The sequence below is a fragment of the Arachis hypogaea genome, chromosome 3 (genome assembly GCF_003086295.3).
Source record: "Arachis hypogaea cultivar Tifrunner chromosome 3, arahy.Tifrunner.gnm2.J5K5, whole genome shotgun sequence".
In the NCBI taxonomy this organism is placed as follows: domain Eukaryota; kingdom Viridiplantae; phylum Streptophyta; class Magnoliopsida; order Fabales; family Fabaceae; genus Arachis; species Arachis hypogaea.
In genome coordinates, this window is record NC_092038.1 from 6,226,519 (window position 1) to 6,247,851 (window position 21,333).

Consider the following 21,333-nt stretch of genomic DNA (forward strand, 5'->3'; position numbering starts at 1 on the left):
GAACCGCCTCATGTTGTCTCCAACATAGACTGCAAGGTAGCCTTTTGGTACATCAGTTCCCTTGGAAATTGTTTTTGCTGCCCTTTTAATACTTGGAATGCGGAAACCCATGTTGTATAGTGGTTTTTTCAAAGAACTTATATGAGAAATAAGTATTTGAGTTAGGATACTTGAGGATGCAAATGACTTGTGTTGCTTTAGAATCTCAAGAAATTTGGTATATATAGATGCTAAGGGAAGTAGGGAACCTTCAAATCAATTTCCAACTGAAATTATTTTTGATGAGTGATAAGGGATCACATGGCATTGTCTTGGAGGTGTTTCTATGGATTTGCTAAGTTGAAAAGGATTGCATACCCCACTTTCTGATACAGTGGCTAACAAATTGCCTTCTTGAAAGCAAAGACATATGCATAGCATATGTGACACCAAAAATATGTCCATGCATTAAACCATACATAATCTATTAGTAGATATGCTTTAGACATCACATGTTCTCTTAGATTGACATTGATGTTGACATGCATCTGTGAGGTGCCAACTTATACCAGATTGACTTTGAAAAGTAGTGTTACAAAGAGAACCAACATAACATACATGATAACATGCTAGTATATATGTTCATAAAGTTCATAGTATGCTCCAATCAGACTATGGATTTAAACTTATACATGCATTGAATTCCTTCTTTTTTCTTGGATAAAGATCATACAACAGTTAGATTCCTTTTTATTATTCTGAATTTTTGTAAAAACCATTGTATCATACCAAGAAAGACCAAAAGTGGAAAGTTTGATAATGGTTTTAGCTTCATACTCATGACAGCTGTTATACAAGTCACTGGCCCTTAGTCTATTTGGTTATTTTGGATATAAAGTTTATTTGATTTGTTAAACTGACATTATTGGAAAGAAGGAAATAAGGCAATGAATAAGTGGATTAAGATATCTTCAGATGCTTTTGTGGTGAATATGGATCAGTGAGGAACCAGTCACTTGCATATAATTTTGTTGTGGCCCTCAAACCAAATAACATGTTCATGTGAGGATGCTGCGTGACTCAAAATTGAGGAATCATCTGTCATAGAAAAAATGGGGCCTCAGTCACATGAAGAAATGGGGTCATTAGTTGATAGCAGCAAACAAATGTAACTCATAATACAATGTTAACATCACATTATGGAATACAACTGGATTAGTGTTTCAATCTCAATTGTAATTTCAGAGGCCACATTTTAGTGACCACTATGTACAAACAGGGGAGGGTCCACAGAGATTTCAAAGACAGATAAAAGCAAAGTGGGACATGGCAAATACAGGGACTGATTCTTGAAGCTGTTTAATCATCCTATAGTGATAATTGGATAATTGAACTGACCAAAAACGTTCTCATTATTAAAACTAATATTATGCAAATTCATACTTAGTTACTGCTTTTCTTATGATAACTTTTTTACTTAGGAGTATAGCATCATCATTTTTAAATCATGAAAGTTATCTGCTGCTTTCCTTTTCCTTTATTATAAACCACATCATGAAAATTGATTTTATGAACCGCGCTTTCACCTTATTATTGCCTTTGAACTTAACAATACATTTAGATTTAAGGAGAAAATGGGAGACATTTGTTTATGTGCATAAATTTCTCATTGAGTTTAATAGTAGGATACAAAAAATGGAGAAAATGTTTCTCAGGGTAAGAAATTGCTACAAAAATTGTGTTAAGTAATCTATTTCTAAGTCAGCCTAATCTTGATGGTGCTAGCATCAACTCAAGCGAGAAGTGATTTCTAAGAACATATTTTCTTCACAAGGAATTGTGAGACCACCCATTGGATGATCATACCCAAATTCTTCCTCAGCTTGACTTAGCAAATCTTGAAATGAAGGCTGGTTCAAGTATGATATAGGAATCACAAACCGCTTCATTTTATCTCCAATGTAAACTGCAAGATAACCCTTTGGCACTTCCATAGCTTTTGAAGATGAAGTAAATGATGCCTTTCTTACGATACCGGATAAACGAAAACCCATTTTTGTATGTGTTGAAGAAAGACTAGTTTTTCAAATGACTTGTAAATAAGATGCAAGTATTTGAGTTTCTTATGCTTTAAGATGTGAATGACTTGTGTTGTTGCCAAATGCTTGCAGCCATGAACATATATATAGATGAAGGATATGTTATAAAATTGGTAATTGAATGGTTGGCTGTGGAGGAAGGCTATGAAATGGGACCTATTAGGAGACAAGGGCATTTAAGAGGTCACATGGTGTTGTCTTGGAGGATTTTCTCAAACCTGTAATAAGTACATAATTCAAAGTCTACCTTATGAAGAGGAGGCCAACACAAATTAGATCATGTTGTCTATGGTTTGCGGATTCCAAGGTATATGTTTCTAAAAATATGGTGTACTGGAAAAATCAGGTTCACATTGGTTTGTGAGGATGTGCCTAAGTTTGGTTTAGAGTTGTGGCCAAGGTTTACAGATTTCATTGTCAATAGCATCGTCTATCTGAAGAAACATGAGATATGTCTATAGCATGTCTGATTCAGTATCTTTAGTATATGAACAAGCATTAATGTAGATGTCTTTGATTTGACATGCATAATCTCTTGGCAATTATGTCAGAAGGTGGGTATGATGTATGAACTCTCACTTAAACTTTCAAGTCCTTGAAAGAGACCTCCAAGACAATACCATGTGATCTCTTGTGATCATTTCACTATGTAGACCCCATTTTACAGCTTCATCAGAATTTTCTTCAGGATGGCAACTATATATACACTTCTTCTTTTGTTCTCAAACAACACAAATCAGTTGCATCTCCTCAAGTATCAGTACTCACTACTCACATATTTCTCTCAAATCAAATCCTTCAAGAACAATCTATTTCTTTTTTCTTTTGAACAACAAGAAGAAACAATGGCTTTCCGCATTCCAGGTATTAGAAAGGCATCACTGTCTGCATCAAAAGGAACTAATGTTCCAAAAGGCTATCTTGCAGTCTATGTGGGAGATAAGATGAGGCGGTTTGTGATTCCTGTATGCTACTTGAACCAGCCTTCATTTCAAGAATTACTGAACCAAGCAGAAGAAGAATTCGGATATGATCATCCAACCGGTGGTCTCACAATTCCATGCAGTGAGGATGAGTTCTTAAGTCTCACTTCTCAGTTGGGTGGCCAATAAAAAACTAATAGAGATTGACATAGATTAGTTGAGATTTTGTACAGAAGGCTCTTTTTTCTTTATACCTTGAAGATTCTATAATTCCTTTGAAAGTGTAAAAATGCTATATGAATGAGAAAGTTATTGCATCTCATTGTTAAAACTACCTTTTGGCTTTGTTTTAATCTGCATTATCTCTTATTTATGCAACAACATCAGAATTAAGTTCCAGTTTAAAACTTAAAATATGTTAGGCTATCTAAGTTCGATGATTGCCAACTTCGATGGTTCGGTTCGTTCAAACATTTAAGTTACAGTTTCTTAACAGTGGTTTGAAATCACTATTGTAAATCAGTTAAGGCCTGGACTCAGTTTTCTTATAATAAAAGTAAAGAAAGAAGAAGCACTTACATGCCATTGTTTTAAAAATAAAAAAAGAAATTTAAAAAAAAATAGAAGAAGAGAGTCAGAGACTAGCTTTGGGTTGTCTAATAAAATTTAGCCCTCATGTTGATAGAATTTTGAGAATTTCAATGATGATTCAATCGAGGGCTTAACCAATCAAGAGTTAACTTTCAACAATTTTAGTTAGATGGCTGGAAGAAATTGCTACCGGGAATGATAGAATTTGGATTTCATCAATGACACTATTTTCTCTGTATTCTAGAGAAATAACTTAGTGAATCTAAAACAAAAGACCATAATCAAATTGCAGGAAACATTGAATTATCCAAAATCCAAACTTGAATCCAATTTATGAAATTTAACCATATGCTTCTCTCCTTCATTTCACTGATTCACAAGGTGGAATGCTTATGTGTTTTAGAAAGTACAATTCTGCAGCATGCCATTATAAATTAATAGACATTTTTTTAATACCACAGTAGTAGCAATACAACAAAGAAATAAACAAAATTGAAGAGAATATACCAAAGAAATAGAATCTATAAGTAATTAGCGATGAAGTTTATAAATTCATTGAAATTGCAAAAAAAAATCTGATATATATTTACATCCTTGACATCTCACTAAGATGATAGCTACTACTTTCCACTACAAAATTGTGTCTCAACTAATCTATGTCAGTCTTCTTTAGAATTAGATATAGTCAGTTGAAGCAAGAAGTGAGGTCCAAGAAGGCTTCCTCACTGCATGGAATAGTGAGACCACCCATTGGATGATCATATCCGAATTCTTCTTCTGCTTGGCTTAGTAATTCTTGAAATGAAGTCTGGTTCAAATATGAAATGGGAATCACGAACCGCTTCATGTTCTCTCCAACATAGACAGCAAGATAGCCTTTTGGGACTTCCAAAGCCTTTGAAGATGCTTGGTTTGAATTAAATGATAGCTTTCTGCTGATACCAGCAAAATCAAAACCCATGTTTGTATGTGTTGATGAAAGACTAGTCTTAGAAATGACTTGTAAATAAGATACAAGCTTTTGAGTTTCTTATTGCTCGAGGATGTGAATGAATTGTGTTGGTCCTAAATGCTTCCAACCATGAATATTTATATAGATGGAAGGATATGTTATAAACATGTAGCTACTTGAATGATTGGTGGAGGAAGGCTATCAGATGGGACATATTAGGAGACAAAGGCATGTAAGAGATCACATGGTATTGTCCTCATTAGAGGGCAGGCCAAAAAATTTTAACTTATTTATACAAGAGAAAATCTAATTGCCCATGGTTTGCAAATACCACGGAGTTTTGTTTATAATCTGGTGTACTTGAAAAGCTGAGGTCCATATTGTCTTGTGAGGCCAACTTTTGGTTCTGTTCTGGCCTCAGAACAGTTTTTCAGAGCTATAAATGTCTATCTGAAGAAACATGTGAGATGTCTAAACTCTAAAACATGTTTGACGGAGTAGCTTTACCACAACTACAAGTGGATAGATAGAGACCTAACCTTTGATAGAAATTTCCAAGACAATACCATGTGACATCTTGTGATCATTTCTCACTTTGTAGACCCCATTTTACAGCTTCATTAAAATTATTTCTTCAGGATAGCAAACTATATATACACTACTTCTTGTGTTCTCAACCAATACAAATCAGTTGCATCTCCTAAAGTATCAAAACTCACATATTTCTCTCATACAAATCCTTCAAGAACAATGGCTTTTCGCATTCCAAGTATTAGAAAGGCATCACTTTCTGCATCAAAAGGGACTAATGTTCCAAAAGGCTATCTTGCAGTCTATGTGGGAGATAAGATGAGGAGGTTTCTGATTCCTGTATATTACTTGAACCAACCTTTATTTCGAGAGTTACTAAGCCAATCAGAAGAAGAATTCGGTTATGATCACCCAACTGGCGGTCTCACAATTCCTTGCAGCGAGGATGCCTTCCTGAACCTCACTTGTCAATTAAGTGGGCAGTAAATTTTGCTTATAGAGACTGACATAGATTAGCTGAGACATTTTGTACAGAAGGCTCTTTCTTTTTGTTTTGAAGATTGTCCATTTTGGTCTCTTCATTGTATCATTCCTTTTGAAAGTGTAAAAATGAACATGAATGAGAGAAAGTTATTGCATCTCATTTGTTAACTTCTTTTATATTTTTATTTTTGGCTTTTGTTGAATCTGAATGATCTATTATATATTTATGCAGCAAATCAAAATTAAGTTCAACGTTGTTTTGAAGAAATTGACTGAAGTTGATTATTCGTTTCATTTAAATTAGAGTTTTGAATTGCTTTTTGAAAGTACAACTGAAAATCTGTTTAGAAGTCACAGTTTTCTTACATTAAAAGTAAAGGAAGAGAGGCATTCCATGTCATTGTAAAAAGTAACACAAGCTTGAGACATTCCATGATTGAATGCAACACATAACATGCTTCTTGAAAATGTTAAGGCATGGCTAAAACTTCAATAAAGAAATAAGAGAACAGACATATATAAATAAATGAGTCATACATCCCGTGTAAGAAATTTCTTTAGCTATAGTTTTCCATGCATATTCTTTTATTTAAAATATTATAATTTTATATATTTTGAATTAGTGCAATCTATGAGAACAAATGAACAATTAAGTATGGTTTTTCTTACACCAGGCTGCTTACTACTAGACACTGCATGATGTTCTGTTTGTAGAGAGAAGATAAAATGTTTAAAAAAGAAAAAAAAAATGAAATACGAGAGTAGTTGAATTCTTTCCTGGTCATTAAACAAAAAAACAGAGGAAACACTTTGAACTTTTCATAGTAATGGTCATTCTTCTTTCATTTGCTTAGAAAAATGTGTAATTACAAGTTGCCTATTCTACAAAATTGCTATACTAATCTATGTCAGCCTCCTACAGCATGAGATTCATCGTCAATTCAAGCGAGAAGTGATTTGTTGGAAGACATCTTCACTGCAAGGAATTGTTAGACCTCCCATAGGATGATCATATCCGAACTCTTCCTCAGCTTGGCTCAACAAATCTTGGATTGAAGGTTGGTTCAAGTATGAAACGGGGATCACAAACCGCTTCTGTTTCTCTCCAACATACACTGCTAGATGCCCCTTTGGGACTTCCACAGATTTAGAAGCTGCTTGGCTAGCTGAGAATGATGATGTCCTTCGAATAACAGGTAAACGGAAACCCATTTTTTTAAAGATGTATGTAAGAATAACAGGAAGGAAAAGTTCCCAAGTTTAAGAAGAATGTGTTTTTAAGTGTTTGACACTTAAGATTGCCAATGAGTCGTGTTGTTTTTGAAGGCAAGAGCAAGAGTATTTATAGATTTTAAGATTCTTTGGAAAACTATTTCTAAGATAAAAGATTTTTGAAAATGATAGGAATGCATACGGATCACTACACGAGAGATCACATGGTATTGTCCTAGAGGCCTCTCTCAAGGATTAAGCAGTTGTTTGAGAATGCATACCCCACCTTGTCAAGGAATGGCTAATAAAGCAGCCACTTGCAATCAAATGCTAGGTGCTTAAGTGAAACTTAAATGTTAGTTCATAGTAGATAATACAAGGCCCACCATATATATGTAAGAGGAAGTGTAATTGAAACATGTTTGCTCATGGTTTCAAATTCCAGTTGGTACTGCTTATAATCTGGTGTACTTGAAAAGGCTGAGGTTCATATTGGCTCACTACCAATAGTTTCAAAGCTAATAAATAAGGTCATAGTCAAGGTTTACAATTTCATTGTTAGAAGCAACCTCAATTTGAATAAACATGTGAGATGTCTAAAGCATGTCTACTAATTAATGGAGTAGCTGTAGTACAATCCATGAAAGAAGCATTATGTAAGGTATGCACTGTTTTGATGTAGATCTCATTAATTTCAAGAGGCTAATATGTTGGCCATTATATGAAGAAGTGGGATATGCACTCTTAATGAACCTCCTAACACCTTCAAGACAATATCATGTGATTTCTTGTGATGCATAATACATTGTCAATTGGTAGACCCTATCTTATTCATGATTCTCTCTTCAGGAAATTGGTTTGTAGAAGATCCTAGCAACTATATATACACTACTTCTTGTGTTCTGAAGCAACACCAATCATTCACATATCCTCAAGAATTACAAGTTTAGAAAAACTCAATATTTCTTTCTCCTAAAAAACAATGGCTTTCCGCATACCAGGTATTAGAAGAGCAACAAAGAACAATGATGTCCCAAAAGGATACCTTGCAGTTTATGTTGGAGATAAAATGAAGAGGATTTTAATTCCTATATCATACTTGAACCAACCTTTGTTTCAAGAATTGCTAAACCAAGCAGAAGAAGAGTTCGGTTATGATCATCCGAATGGCGGTCTCACAATTCCATGCGGGGAGGATGAGTTCTTAAACCTCACTTCTCAGTTGAGTAGGCTATAAATCATGCTAATGGATAATAGATTAGTTGAGAGTAACTTGTACAGAAGGCACTTTCTTTTTGAGATTTTATATTTTGATTTCTTCGTTGTATCAATCATTTGATAAATGAGAAATTCATGACAAGATATTTTTTAAACAAATTTAGCTTGTGATCAAATCTGAATGAAATCAAATTTATTCATCAGTATCATTTTCAAGTTTCAGTTCATATATATCATGAGACTATCTGCTTTCGATAGAGACTATAGTTCCTTATTTGTCCTAGAGTTGATCATGGAACAAAATACACATTTCTGTTGAAACAGTTTTAGCCAATTTGTTACTACTACAACAAATGAGGTTCATGGTGTCCGCAACTCAGAATCAAATTTAGTTAATCTGTTGTTCCCATGTTTTTCCAATTCAATCATCACTGCAAAATAATATTTCCTGTTTTGTTAAAAGCTTGACACATAATACTTAAGAAATAGAAATTAACACCACATAAATCTATTTAAAAAGATTATTCTCACGATTGATAATTATACAATTGATTATGATTTTTTTTTTTGGTGTCCAATTGATTATGATTATTGTCATAATAATTCATTATCATACATTGTTACCATCACATTATGGAATACAACTGGATTAATATTTCTATTTTTTTTATCTTCTCTAAAATATGGATAAGCGTCAATCCCAGTTGTCATTTCAGAGGCCACAGTTTAGTGACCACCATATACAAACTGGGGAGGGTCCACAGAGATTTCAAAGACAGATGAAAGCAAAGTGGGGACATGGTAAATATAGGGACTGGTCCTTGAAGCTGTTAATCATCCTACAGTAATAATTGGATAATTGAATTGACCAAACAAGTTATCATTATTGAAACTAATATTATGCAAATTCATACTTAGTTACTGCCTTTTTTATCATAACTTTCTTTTACTATCATCATAGAAGTTACCTGCTGGTTCTTTTGCACTTGTTGTACAACATAGTGAAAATTGATTTTATGAACAGCACTTTGTGCATGTTATTGCCTTTGAACTTAACAATATATTTAGATTTAAGGAGAAAATGGCAGACAAATGTTTATGTGCATAAATTTCTCATTGAGATGAATAGTAGGATAACAAAAAATGGAGAAAATCTTTCTCAGTGTAACTGGGTAAGAAATTGTTACAAAAATTGTGTTAAAGTAATCTATTTATAAGTCAGCCTAATCTTGATGGTGCTAGCATCAACTCAAGCGAGAAGTGATATCTAAGAACATATTTTCTTCACAAGGAATTGTGAGACCACCCATTGGATGATCATATCCAAATTCTTCCTCAGCTTGACTTAGCAAGTCTTGAAACGAAGGTTGGTTCAAGTATGATATGGGGATCACAAACCGCTTCATTTTCTCTCCGACATAAACTGCAAGATAACCTTTTGGAATTTCCATAGCTTTTGAAGATGAAGTAACTGATGCCTTTCTTACAATACCGGGTAACCGAAAACCCATTTTTATATGTGTTGAAGAAATACTAGTCTAAGAAATGAAAATAAGATGTAAGTTTTTGAGTTTCTTGTGCTTTAGGATGTGAATGACTTGTGTTGCTGCTAAATGCTTGCAGCCATGAACATATATATATAGATAATAGAATATGCTGTAAACATAATGCCACTTGAATGATTGGTGGAGAAAGTGTAAGAGATGGTAGCCATGGGACTTATTAGGAGACAAGGTCATAAAAGAGATCACATGGTGTTGTCTTAGATAATTCAAGGTCCATTTATGTATACAACAGCAAGTTTGATTCGATCATGTTGCCTATGGTTTTGCAAATTCCAAGGGATATGTTAACAATCTGGTGTACTTAAAAATGAGGTTCATATCGGATCATTATCATGTGTCCAGTTTTGGTTCTCTTCTGGCCTCAGAACACTTTGTTTCAGAGATATAAATCAGGTTGTGGACAAGGTTTACTGATTTCATTGTCAATAGCAATTCAAAATCTGAAGAAACATGTGAGATGTCCAAAGCATGTCTAATTCAGTATCTTTAGTACAACTACATTGCTTTAATTTTGATGTCTTTGATTTGATATGTGTAGTTTCTTGGCAATTATGTCAGAATATGATGTATGAACTCCAAGACAATACCATGTGATCACTTGTGATCATTTCACAATGTAGACCCTATTTTACAGCTTCATCTGAATTATTTCTTCAGGATAGCATCTATATATACACCAGTTCTTGTGTCTCAACCAACACAACTCATTTGCATCTCCACAAGTATCAAAGCTCACATATTTCTCTGATACAAATCCTTCAACAACAATATATTACTTTTTCTTTTGAGCAACAAGAAACGATGGCTTTCCGCATTCCAGGTATTAGACGGGCCACATCTTTCTCTGCATCCAAGGGAACTAATGTTCCAAAAGGCTATCTTGCAGTCTATGTAGGAGATAAGATGAAGCGGTTTGTGATTCCGGTATCATACTTGAATCAGCCTTCATTTCAAGAATTACTGTGCCAGGCCGAAGAGGAATTCGGATATGATCATCCAACTGGTGGTTTGACAATTCCATGCAGTGAGGATGAGTTTCAAAACCTCACTTCTGAATTAAGTGGACAGTAAATTGTGCTAATAGAGACTGACATAGATTAGATGAGACAATTTTGTAAAGAAGGCTCTTTCTTTTATTTTGAAGATTGTCAATTTTGGTGTCTTCCTTGTATCATTCCTTTGAAAGTGTAAAAATGTTCTATGAATGAGAAAGTTATTGGCTTATTGCAGCTTTTTGTTCAACCTGAATAATTTCTAATATATGTGGCAAACTGGCAATATCAAAATAAAGTTTCTTTCACAATTTGTTAAAACTACTAAAGTAAATATGTGAAGGACTAGTAGATTTCTTGTATTAAAAGTTGAGGAAGAGGCACTTCCTTTCTTTCTTCTATGGAAGCAGACCCAAGTAGGTGGTGAAGGCAAGAGTCTAAATAAAGTTCCATCTGTTACAAACATGAAAAGGAAGAGGCACTTCCTTGTTATTGAAAAAGGATGTACAGGCTTTGAGAACAACCTAATGCCTGCTTAAATTCATGCTTCAAGAGTCATTTGATTTATTTGAACAATTTTAGTTAGCTGGATGAGAAAGCAAAACAGAAGTTGCTGCATAGAAATATCTATCTATTTGGATTTCGGAAACGACACTATTTAGAGGAATAGAACATTTCATCATAAGATCAATTGCAGCAAATTTTAGATGGATGGCTCTCAATTTCAGAATTCACAACCCAAAAGAATAATAATAATAATGAGGGGAACATTTAATAATATAAACTTGGATCCAATATATTTAACTTAGCCATATGACTGAAAATCAGTTAATGATTCAGTCCTTCATGTCATAAAGCAATTTACAGATTCAAGGCCAACTTGTGGTGTGCTTATGTGTGTTGGAAAGGGCTTTTGGAAGCAAATTTGCAGCATTTCATAAGGTTAATGCAAACTTTTTTATACAACAGAAGCAGAAACGGAACAAATGCACGAGTGAAGAGCATATGCAAAGAACTTAAATCTATAAATCTTTTGAGATGAAGTCTATAAATTCATTGAAATTGGGAGGAAAAATTCTGATATTTACATCCTTGCCATCTCAATGAGATGATGTTATGCTACAAAAAAAACGTATACTATAGTTCCTGCTACACAAAATTGTCTCTCAATTCTTGTTACAGAAAAGGAAAAGTTTCACTCTGAATTAATCTCTGTCAGTCTCCTTCGGCAGGACTTGTGCTAAGTCAGTTTAAGCGAGATGTGAGGTCCAAGAAAGTATCCTCACTGCATGGAATAGTGAGACCGCCCATTGGATGATCATATCCAAATTCTTCTTCTGCTTGGCTTAGTAATTCTTGAAATAAAGGTTGATTCAAATAAGAAATGGGAACCACAAATCGCTTCATCTTCTCGCCAACATACATGGCAAGATAGCCTTTCGGGACTTCCACAACTTTGGAAGTTGCTTGGTTTGCAGTAAATGATGTCTTTCTTCTGATACCAGCCAAAAGAAAACCCATTGTTGTATGTATGTGTTGATGAAATATTAGTCTTAGATATGACTTGTGAATAAGATGCAATCTTTTGAGTTTTTCTTTTGCCTTAGGATGTGAATGACTGCAACCATGAACATATATATAGATAAAAGGATATGTTAAACACAACGATATTAGAATGGTTGGTGGAGGAAGGGCATCAGATAGGACCAGTTAGGAGACAAGGGCATGTAAGAGTTCACATGGTATTGTCTCGGCGGACTTTCATATGTATCACAGTATCAGCTTGTTAAACTACATTATTCAAGGTCCACCTTGTGGAGGGTAGGCCAACAGATTGCAATGTTTTGCAAATTTCATGGTTGTGTTGTTTATAATCTGGTGTACTTGAAGAGTTGAGGTTCATATTAGTTCTCATCTGGCCTCATATCAACAGATTTCATTATCAGTTGTATGTCAATTTGAAGAAACTTGTGAGATGTCTAAAGCATGTCTCATGGAGTACCTTAAGTACAACTAAAATGCTTGAAGAAGCATACTTCACCTATGAATTTGTGTAGATTTTCATTATATTTCAAGTGGATATCATATATTAGCCACTTAGCAATTACCTCAGAAGGTGGGATATGTACTCTCACTTAACTTCTTTGGTCCTAATCTTATGAAAGAGACCTCCAAGACAATACCATGTGATCCCTTGCTAACCCTTGTCACTATGTAGACCCCATTTTACTGCTTCATCTGAATAATTTCTTCAGGATGGCAACTATATATACACTTCTTCTTGTGTTCTCAACCAACACAAATCAGTTGCATCTCCTCAAGTATCAAGAACTTACATTTTTCTCTCATACAAATCCCTCAGGAACAATGGCTTTCCGCATTCCAGGTATTAGAAAGGCATCACTTTCTGCATCAAAAGGGACTAATGTTCCAAAAGGCTATCTTGCAGTCTATGTGGGAGATAAGATGAGGCGGTTTGTGATTCCTGTCTGTTACTTGAACCAATCTTCATTTCAAGAATTACTAAACCAAGCAGAAGAAGAATTTGGATACGAACATCCAACTGGTGGTCTCAAAATTCCATGCAGTGAGGATGAATTCCTAAACCTCACTTCTCAAATGGTTGGGCAGTAAATTGTTCTAATAGAAACTGACATAGCTTAGCTGAGACAAATTTTGTACAGAAGGCTCTTTCTTTTATTATAAACATTGTCCATTTTGGTCTCTTCCTTGTATCATTCATTTGAAAGTGTAAAAATGTTGAATGAGAAAGTTACAGCATGACATTGTCAAAATTTGTTTGCTTTTGTCTGATATGAATGATCTCTAATATATGCAACAACATCATAATAAAATTAAACATGTTCAGATTGCCCAGAACTTTTAAAGAACAATAAAAGAGAATTGCGAATTTGTAATCCACATAGATTCAATGACTATCTAACTAATATTATATGAAATTGGAATCCATTAAAACATGGCCCTACAAATGAGCAAATCTATTTCTTTCATACAAATAAAAATTAAAAGTACAATATGCAATGGTTTCAAATATACTAGTTACAGTTATATATATCAGAAAGGTGTACATCATTGTAAAAAATTAGAGAAAACAAGCTTCAGAGGGATGTCAAATTGAGTACAGTGTGAATATGTGGTAATAGTATAAACTGTGAAGACTATAGAGACATAAGATCCAACAACCTTTAGCATAGAAGAAACTAATTCAAAGGAAATATCAGAAGAGATTGGTTGAATAACACATAGATTTGCTCAATTAGCTTTAAGTAATCAAGAGTTATGGATTTCTTTCAACAAATTAGCTAGCTCACTGAATAGCAAAACTGAAGATGTAGAGAAGGATCTGTATCAATTTCAAAAATGACAGTTCTTTCACTAGTACCTAATAACTGCTACCTAGAGAAATAATTTAGTCTTATATCTTCTACATGGCTAAAATCAATGACTAAAGTTTGTGACTGCATTTACTATCTCTAGAGAAGTAAAGCTGTTCATCATAAGCAGGAGATTCATTTTCCAGCAGTAAAGCATTTACTATTTAGATGCATTCATGTTCACATGGATACATTCAAAAGTGAAGATCATATGCAAAGAAATTGAGTATACAAGTCCTTAGGGATAAGTTGTTTAAATTCATTGAACTTGGGAAAAATTTTCTGATATTACATCCTTGACATCTCAATGAGATGGTAGTTAGTATCTGCCAATAAAAAGGAAGTAAAAAAGAAAAAGTCTAAGTGCCTGCTGTACAAATTTGTCTCTCAATTAATCTAAGTCAGTCTTGTTTTCCTTGGACTATACTATAGTCCATTCAAGCGAGACGTGAGATCCACAAAATCATTCTCCTTGCAAGGAATAGTGAGACCACCCATTGGATGACCATATCCGAATTCTTCTTCTGCTTGGCTTAGTAACTCTTGAAATGAAGGTTGACTCAAATAGGAAATAGGAATCACAAACCGCTTCATTTTCTCTCCAACATAAACTGCAAGATAGCCTTTTGGGACGGAGGCTGCTTGGGTTACAGCAGATGATGCCCTTCTAATAGCAGGTAAGCGAAATCCCATTGTTTTCTTTTGCTTCAAACTAATAAAAATGCAAACGATCTCAAAGGGTGTAAAGAAGAATTGTTGTTGCTACTGATTTGTGTTGCTTTAGAGTGCAAGGGTAACCGTCTATATATAGATATACCATCTATAAGTTTTTGTAATTAGCCATTTGATAAGGCCTACTGTGAGACAAGGGCGAAACGAAGATCACATGCTAGTGTCTTCATTGTGTTTATGAAAGATTACTTTAGATTTGAGAGTTCTTGCCAAACAATGTTGCCACCTTTTGAAAGAGACAACTGAGAAGCTAATAAATGGTTAAATACAAAGCTGATTTAATGGACTACTACTTATGTCGCAGACATGCTTAAGACATATCACATAAGTTGGCTCTTCATACTGATGGGTAACCTACTAAATCAGTGGAAATTGTCTAATAATGATGCAGAGTGGATACATCAGTACTTGAAAGGATTCATATGAGATGTCTTAAAACATGTCCATAAATCAATATGAATATATGATATATAGCCATCAAGTACCTGTTTCATTGCCAAGATTAGTTCAACAGCTGGTAGCTATATATTAGCATTTAGTCAATTTCTCAACATGAAGAAGAAAATGTGACATGTCTAAAGCATGTTTACAAAATTATGGAATACCAATTAAGACATGAAACAAATATAAGGCTTCAGTTTGATCTTATCTCATTTGATTGCAGTGGCTTCAGTCTTGGCTATTCTTTGAGAAGGTGGGGGCATTCACTCTTAACCACTTCTAAGACAGCACCATGTGATCTCTCGTGTGTACGCCCCACAATCCTATAGTGACTTCAACAATAATTTTATCTTGGAAATAATAATCTTCCAAAGAATCTTAAAATCTATAAATACATTTCCTCCTGTCTTCAGAAACAACACAATTCATTGCCATTCTTAAGCATCAACACTCAACACATTCTTATCTTAAACTTGAAAGCTTTTCCTTGCTCTAGTTCTTACATACATACAGAAAAAATGGGTTTCCGTTTACCTGTTATTCGAAGGGCATCATCATTCTCAGCTAGCCAAGCAGCTTCAAAATCTGTGGAACTCCCAAAAGGATATCTTGCAGTATATGTTGGAGAGAATCAAAAGCGTTTTGTGATCCCTGTATCATACTTGAACCAACCTTCATTCCAAGACTTGTTGAGTCAAGCTGAAGAAGAATTTGGATATGATCATCCCATGGGAGGTCTCACTATTCCTTGTAGTGAACATATCTTCCAACGAATCACTTCTCGCTTGAATGGGCTATAAATCTCAGACTGTAGAAGATTGACATAGATTAGCATATACATGTTGTATAGAATAGATTAGTATAGAGAATCAGATGACAAACTCAAAGAGTATGTCTACTTTTGTTGAATAGTGACAAATTGACAATGAATTCAGTTACTCAATTTTGTGTTTATCATATAGCATTGTTCACTTGTTCCTGCAATTAGGAGCTTACATAAGCAAAGTTACTCACTGAAACTTGATTATTTGCCTGTTTGAATAAATTTCAAAGTAGGAGTTGAACACCTTACTTCTTATTAAAACATTTGCACTTGAATAAAAAGTTACATTGCATATTACAAATTTGTTTGATTTTGCATTACAATGGTGCAGTAAAATAACTGCCAACTTATACACACATGCATCAAACAATTCTTTATTCATATTCACACAGAAAAGTTGTTGGACTGCAACTTCTGTGATTTTTAAAGCAGAATATTCTCCTATAAAACTATCTGAAGCTGCATAATTTGAATTTTACATCCATCAATTGTCAGAAAATCATATCTTGATGACAACTTTGACACAATTTGGCTCTTTGAGTAGATCAAATGCTTTGCTTATATCTGTCAATGGGACCTCATGGGTGAATAGCTCCTGAAGAGGGAACTCCTGTGAAAATGTAAATAAATAGTCCGAATACATTAAATAATTGTGAGACTTCTTCATCAATGAATTAAGCATATTCCAGAAACGATAACGTAGTGTATCTATTGAACTTAAGTGTCTTTAAAGTTTAAAGTACCTCCTTTTGGCATTTATCAGCTACAATTGAAAGGTCTGACATGGTTTTTAGACCTCCAAAAACAGAACCCTTCAGAGTTCTGCCAGCCAGAATTGTTGTATGATTGAAAGGCACAATAGGTTCATTTGGCGCGCCAATAGATATTGCTTTACCGGTTCCCTATATAATCCGAAACAACAATTAGAAGCAAGGATCATATAATAATTTGATGAAATCAAACAGCTGAATTACTTGACAGAAGTGAAACTAACCATCTTTGTGGCTGCTAAGGATTCACTAATCAAAGATGGAACTCCAGTGCACTCAAAAGAATAATCCACACCAAATCCATCACTCAGTTCCTTCACCAATTCTGATGGAGGTTTATCAGAATCTTGAGGATTTATAAAATCAGTCATTCCAAAAGCTTTCCCTTTTTCTCTCTTCATCTCATTTGTGTCAACCCCTATTATCTTAGTAGCCCCCAGCATTTTCGCTCCGCTTATAGCCTGCATCACAAGGTCATTATCATAACTCATCAAGGCTCAAAACTAGAAGCAAACTACTCCCTCCATCCATCGATAACTGTCGGATATGCAAGAAATTTTTCTCACTCCAACAGTTATTGATGGACGGATTGAGTAACTTCCAAACAAATCTATTTGAAGCATACCCCTAATCCTACAGCACCAAGACCAAAAACAGCAACACTTGATCCACTTTCAACTTGGGCTTCCTTCCATGCAGCTCCATAGCCAGTTGAAAACCCACATGAGATGAAGCTAGCATGGGCTAGATTGATGCCTGGATCAACCTTGAGAAGGTAATTGGCATTGACAACCGTGTACTCGGACCACGTGGCGCAAGTCCAAGTGTGTTGTAACTTCTTGCCTCTGCAGGACATTCTAGAAGTGTTATCTGGCATGAAGCCAGTAATTCTGAAAGGATATGTCAGGCAAAGGTTGGTCTTTCCAGAAACACAATTCCGGCAATGTCCACACTCTCCTATATATGTTGGAATCACCATATCCCCTTCTTTAAGATTTTTCACTTCATCTCCAACTGTCTCTACAACACTGCAATAATTAATTAAAATTTAAAACCAATTCATCATGTTCATGGATGAAATTCTATCATTGATACAATACAATGCAGTATTTGGACATAGAATCTATCTTACCCAACTCCTTCATGTCCAGGTACAAGAGGGAAACCATTAACATATGGAGATCCTTGAATGCCTGAAACATCAGTGTGGCAGATGCTAGCACAAAGCATCTTGACTCGAACTTCGCCTGATTTCGGCGGATCAACTTGAATCTCTTCAAGCTTTACTGTCATTCCTAATCCCCAGCACACTGCAGCTGCAAAAAGCAAATAACTTTGCATAATATCATGTTTGAAAGTAACATGAAAATTAATTGATTTCTACATGCATGCTTAATGTTGATATAATGATAAATATTATACCTTTGCATGTAATAGCACCCTGTGAAGTGCTCATCTTTGTAAGAATTTGCTCAATTTAGAAACTTGCTGTGCTGAAAGCCAAGGTTTTGGCTTTGAACTGAAAAGAATGGGAAGGTTCAGTTCTAAACTTAAACTAGCAAAGTAATATGTACAACAAGATAAAGATTCATTTCAACACGTGATTCTTTTTCTTTTATTATTATTATTATTTTTTTTCAAAAAAATTGTTTTAAAAGAACCGACATACAAAATTAATCTAAACAATATAATATTCATGTAATGCATAGGATGCGCAGCAAGAAGATAGGAAGGAAAAAATGCTAAATTTGGTTTACATAAATACCAAAAATGAAAGTGTCAAAGGAAAAATTAATGTGTGCAGACAAACAGTTGAAAATGACAGTTGAAAATGTGTATATAGACTTGAAGTGGAAAATTGCATGGACTTGAAAAAACTATTAAATCCATTTGATTTGCTATGCACCTGAAAATTTGTCCCACCGAATTATCTCAGAACTCAGAAGTCTCAAAAACAAAATTTTAATATACGTGTTAGATAAACAAAAAATATCTTTAAAATACAAATCAATATCCTAATAGAAGGATGAATTCATCTCGAAAATTTTTAAAGTAATAAAAATTTGTTGAATATCAGTGTTCGATCTAAAATTCTTGAAAACCAATTTAAGTGTTTACTCTTTTGAAAAATTTCCTTTTGTATATGTCTAAGCATTATTTTTTCTTCTATTAATTTTTTTTCTGATACACAATGTCTTGCGATTTAATCTACTTAGGAGAGCTATTATTATTATTATTATTATTATTATTATTATTATTATTATTATTATTATTATTATTATTATTATTATTATTATTATTATTATTATATATGTCTAAGCATTATTTTTTCTTCTATTAAAAGCTGAGTTAGGATGCTTTAAACTTGGTATGCAAATGACTTGTTCTGCTTTGAGAGCTCAAGAATTATATAGTTGCAATTTGCTAACAATCAATTTTGCAATGAAGAGGACTAAATTAGAGTTGATTGTGTTCATGTGTTCATCTATTATTACTAGACATGCTTTAGACATCTCACAAATTTTCATTAGATTGACAATTTTATGCCATACATCTGCCAACAAATAATAGCAGAGTAATAAATTATGAAATTTGTGAATCACAAGCAAGACTTAATTGATAGCTTCAAAACAGTGTCCGGGAATCAAGATTCGAGCCGACACTGAATACATGATCACAAGTTTGTGTGGATGTGAATCAAGTTCTAAGCAACACCAACTGGATAATAGATGAGGTTTGGCATGACTTTGCCTAACAGCTATACACAAGATTTTCAAGCAGTGATTGTGTTGAGAAATCTTGCATAATGTGGGTCATTTACTCCTGAATCATTAATAGTTCTTCATAAAGACCTCCAAAACACTCCATGTGAAGGTTCATGAGTCTTTGTCTTTCACTAGACCCCATCAAACAGTTCATAACCATTCAGTTAGTTCCACACAAGCTGAAGCAATTTTATGATCTATATATACTAATACTCATCTTAGCATTCTAAAACCCAAAACATAAAGCATCAAACTTGAAACAAGCGTGAAGGTTCATGAGTCTTTGTCTTTCACTAGACCCCATCAAACAGTTCATAACCATTCAGTTAGTTCCACACAAGCTGAAGCAATTTTATGATCTATATATACTAATACTCATCTTAGCATTCTAAAACCCAAAACATAAAGCATCAAACTTGAAACGCTTGTTTCGCATACGAGTTACTTGAGATCATTCTTAACAAAGAAGAAACAATGGGATTTCGCTTACCTGGTATTAGAAAAGCTACACAAGCAGCTTCAAAGGGTGGAGAAATTCCAAAGGGGTATCTTGCAGTGTACGTAGGAGAAAAGATGAAGAGGTTTATAGTTCCAATATCATACTTGAACCAACCATCATTTCAAGACTTGCTGAGTAAAGCAGAAGAAGAATTTGGTTATGTTCATCCAATGGGTGGCCTCACAATTCCTTGCACAGAAGATTTGTTCTGCAGCATCATATCAATTCTGGCTTGAATGCTGCATTCTTCAAAAAAAGAAAAAGCTGACATAACATAGATTAGCTCAAAGCAAACAATTACAATTGTACATTGTGTAGATAGATTGTTTATTTTCCCTTTGCTTTCATGCAAAAGTGGAACATGTTTATTTGTTCATATTAATATAAACTAGGCAACCAAACCCTCAATTTTTTTCCTTATCTTATGTAGCAGCTAGCAGGAGTCGTGAAAAGGAATATATATATGAGATAAGGAAAAAAATTGAGGGTTTGGTTGCCTAGTTTATATTAATATGAACAAATAAACATGTTCCACTTTTGCATGAAAGCAAAGGGAAAATAAACAATCTATCTACACATATATATTATGCTAGTATAGTTCAGCAAGTATAGGGATATGAGAAGAATAAAATGGCCCATGCAGGTTTCGAACCTGCGACCTTCGCGTTATTAGCACGACGCTCTAACCAACTGAGCTAATAGGCCAGTTGTTTATTAGCTATCGTTATTCTTGTTGTGTTTGATGTAGATAGTTTTTTTTTAATTATTATATCATAACTTATCAATTTGGAGTAAAAATTTATTTATTTTATACTTTAAAGGTATACATACATTTGTTTCACATTAATACATAATAATGATATACTACTAATTTATCTCCCTAAATGACCAAAAATATTTATACTATTATTTTTTCGATGATTTAAATTAGTTTTAATATCTTTTATAATTAACTACGCAGCAATCAATTCTAGGAATTAAATAATTAATAAAATACTCATGAGATCAAGATAAACAATCACTGGAGTGGTAGGCTAAAGTATGCTATTTTGTTATTTATTTATTTGTTTTTGGATTGTTAGCTTATCATACAAACGATAATTCATTGATTGATGATGATAGGAAAAAACTACTAGAAGTATTGTCTTTTCGATGATTTAAATTAGTTTTAATATCTTTTATAATTAACTACGCAGCAATCAATTCTAGGAATTAAATAATTAATAAAATACTCATGAGATCAAGATAAACAATCACTGGAGTGGTAGGCTAAAGTATGCTATTTTGTTATTTATTTATTTGTTTTTGGATTGTTAGCTTATCATACAAACGATAATTCATTGATTGATGATGATAGGAAAAA

At 33.9% G+C, this 21,333-nt stretch overlaps 2 protein-coding genes, 1 long non-coding RNA gene and 1 other non-coding gene across 7 annotated transcripts; 1 reads left to right on the top strand and 3 right to left on the bottom strand.

Moving 5' to 3' along the window:
• Positions 1-15,141: 15,141 nt before the first annotated feature.
• On the bottom strand, positions 15,142-15,921 carry LOC140181747 (uncharacterized). Its single transcript, XR_011876907.1, has 2 exons — positions 15,648-15,921; positions 15,142-15,436 (listed from the first exon to the last, which is right to left on the bottom strand). It is a non-coding gene; the product is annotated as an uncharacterized lncRNA (long non-coding RNA).
• A 219-nt stretch (positions 15,922-16,140) lies between these two features.
• On the bottom strand, positions 16,141-20,453 carry LOC112789111 (alcohol dehydrogenase 1). Of its 4 annotated transcripts, none has more exons than XM_025830873.3 (7): positions 19,962-20,453; positions 18,129-18,225; positions 17,839-18,022; positions 17,332-17,734; positions 16,931-17,167; positions 16,680-16,838; positions 16,141-16,546 (listed from the first exon to the last, which is right to left on the bottom strand). In XM_025830873.3, the coding sequence occupies exons 2-7, from the start codon at positions 18,160-18,162 to the stop codon at positions 16,436-16,438; spliced, it is 1,128 nt and encodes a 375-aa protein (XP_025686658.1). In that variant the 5' UTR covers positions 18,163-18,225; positions 19,962-20,453; the 3' UTR covers positions 16,141-16,435. The 4 variants fall into 4 exon arrangements, with proteins under 4 accessions (XP_025686658.1, XP_072082494.1, XP_072082493.1 ...); XM_072226393.1 differs by lacking the exon at positions 19,962-20,453 and adding an exon at positions 18,472-18,558; XM_072226392.1 differs by lacking the exon at positions 19,962-20,453 and adding an exon at positions 18,376-18,436.
• Positions 19,946-20,206, top strand: LOC140182889 (auxin-induced protein 15A-like). The gene has a single exon (XM_072230721.1). It carries the CDS (start codon positions 19,946-19,948, stop codon positions 20,204-20,206), a length of 261 nt encoding a protein of 86 aa, XP_072086822.1.
• Positions 20,454-20,601: 148 nt separating the features above from the next.
• Positions 20,602-20,675, bottom strand: TRNAI-AAU (transfer RNA isoleucine (anticodon AAU)). The gene has a single exon. It is a non-coding gene; the product is annotated as a tRNA-Ile (tRNA).
• Between the last annotated feature and the right edge of the window lie 658 nt (positions 20,676-21,333).